This window comes from Helianthus annuus, chromosome 13, assembly GCF_002127325.2.
Source record: "Helianthus annuus cultivar XRQ/B chromosome 13, HanXRQr2.0-SUNRISE, whole genome shotgun sequence".
NCBI classification, from domain to species: Eukaryota; Viridiplantae; Streptophyta; class Magnoliopsida; order Asterales; family Asteraceae; genus Helianthus; species Helianthus annuus.
Genome location: NC_035445.2, coordinates 90,934,273 through 90,935,962, shown reverse-complemented (window position 1 = coordinate 90,935,962; position 1,690 = coordinate 90,934,273). Strand labels below are relative to the sequence as shown.

The window sequence follows — 1,690 nt, the reverse complement described above, 5'->3', positions numbered from 1 at the left end:
GTTTTCTTGATTTCGTTACTTTTTTTTAAACGTTACCCCAAAAATGATTTTCTAAATCCGCCACTTATTTAAATTTAATATGTATGTTACATATAATGAAACCTTAAGTGATGTCCCTTGTATAGTTGTATAATGATCGCCAAACAGGCAAACACTATAATAAATGATGAAGATCATGACAATAATGATGAGATTCTTGTAACATTTAATCATTTATATATATTTTTGTAACAATTCGTAATCAATTAATCAATCTCTCCCAGAACAATAATCTTCAACAATTCTTTAAGAAGATTAATAAAATCAAATCAATCTCACTGTACAATTACCAAAATAAAAAAAAAATAATCAAAAGTATACCGTAAAAAAACCCGTTTAGCCCATTCGGGTCATCAACTCTTCCAAGCATAAACCAACAACGAAAAACCCGAAGGCCCTTTGAGCTCATTCTCCTCCACACTCTCCCATTCCATCACCGACCCGCAACCCGAAGACGCCGACGATAACGACGACGATGACGTCGACGAGCTTTTCACCCGCTTCAACTTCTCTTTCCTCATTTTCTTCATCTCAAACCCAAACCCGAAACCCGACCCGGACCCAAAACCCGACCCGGAAGCATTCAACCGGGCCAAAAACTTATCATCCTCATGGTAATCAAACCCGGACTTTTCAAACCTAAACATAAACAACGCGTAACTATCATCAACTTCTTCATCCAACAACCAGTTGTGTACATCCCACGATACTTGAATATGAACGCCGTCGATTTCGACGCGCTCATTCCCTCTAAACTTCCATTGCAAATGTTTTACAACCAGCACCCGCTTGTTGTCAACGGAGAAGATTAATCTAGAATCTTCTCCGTTGGCAACACGGGTGCAGTCAATTGTTATTTCACGGGTTTTCCCGCGAAACAACACTTTAGTAGTGTACTTTTTATTGGATATTCCGGCGACATGTTCGCGCCGGAGTATCGTGAGCTGGGATTTATCAGGATTATTGATATTGATGGATTTCATCTTATTGCAAGCATGTTTTGGTGAGTCTCCAATAAGGAGTGCCATTTGGTTGGAATGAGTGGCGGCGATGTAGAATCCGGATACGGGTTCGGGTCCGGGCCCGAATTTGGCCCGGGAAAGATCGTAAAAGATTTGGATGAAGTCGGGTTTGTTGTGGGAGATTGGGAGTTTCTTGGAGCCGTGACGGTTCCAGAAGATAAAGGGTTTGATTTGGAGGTGGAAGGTGGGGGTGGTGGTGGTGGTGGTGGAAGTGGTGTCGCCGTCGTCGTCGGTGGTGGGGGAGGGGAGGAGGTGGAGGTGGAGGGAGCGGGTGAAGAGGGTGCGGGACCAGGTGAGGGCGAAGATGCCGATGTGGGTGTGGTAGAGGGTGGTGGTGATGTTGGGTTTGGAGGATGGTGGTGGTGGTGGTGGGGAGTGGTGGCGGGTGGTGGTGGGACGGCGGTGGTCGGTTGACATGGTGTGGTGGGATTTATAGTTTTATATAAAATGGTTTTTATTGGATTTGGAAGAAAGTGTGGCTTAAAAGAATGGGGTTATAAAGTGGTGAGGGAGAGAAGGGTGTGCGGAAATTTGACGTTTTGGTCAAATGAAAATAACGTATTTTGTACAACATTTCAACTTTAATGTGATTATTTACTAATCATATATTTTTGGGATTAAATAATTGT

General features: G+C 43.0%; 2 protein-coding genes across 2 annotated transcripts; one reads left to right on the top strand and one right to left on the bottom strand.

The window, feature by feature from the left end:
• Positions 1–392: 392 nt before the first annotated feature.
• Positions 393–1,067, bottom strand: LOC110901274. The gene has a single exon (XM_022148113.1). The coding sequence runs from the start codon at positions 1,065–1,067 to the stop codon at positions 393–395; it is 675 nt and encodes a 224-aa protein (XP_022003805.1).
• Positions 1,068–1,076: 9 nt separating this feature from the next.
• Positions 1,077–1,475, top strand: LOC110901275 (glycine-rich cell wall structural protein 1.0-like). The gene has a single exon (XM_022148114.1). The coding sequence runs from the start codon at positions 1,077–1,079 to the stop codon at positions 1,473–1,475; it is 399 nt and encodes a 132-aa protein (XP_022003806.1).
• The last annotated feature ends 215 nt before the right edge of the window (positions 1,476–1,690 follow it).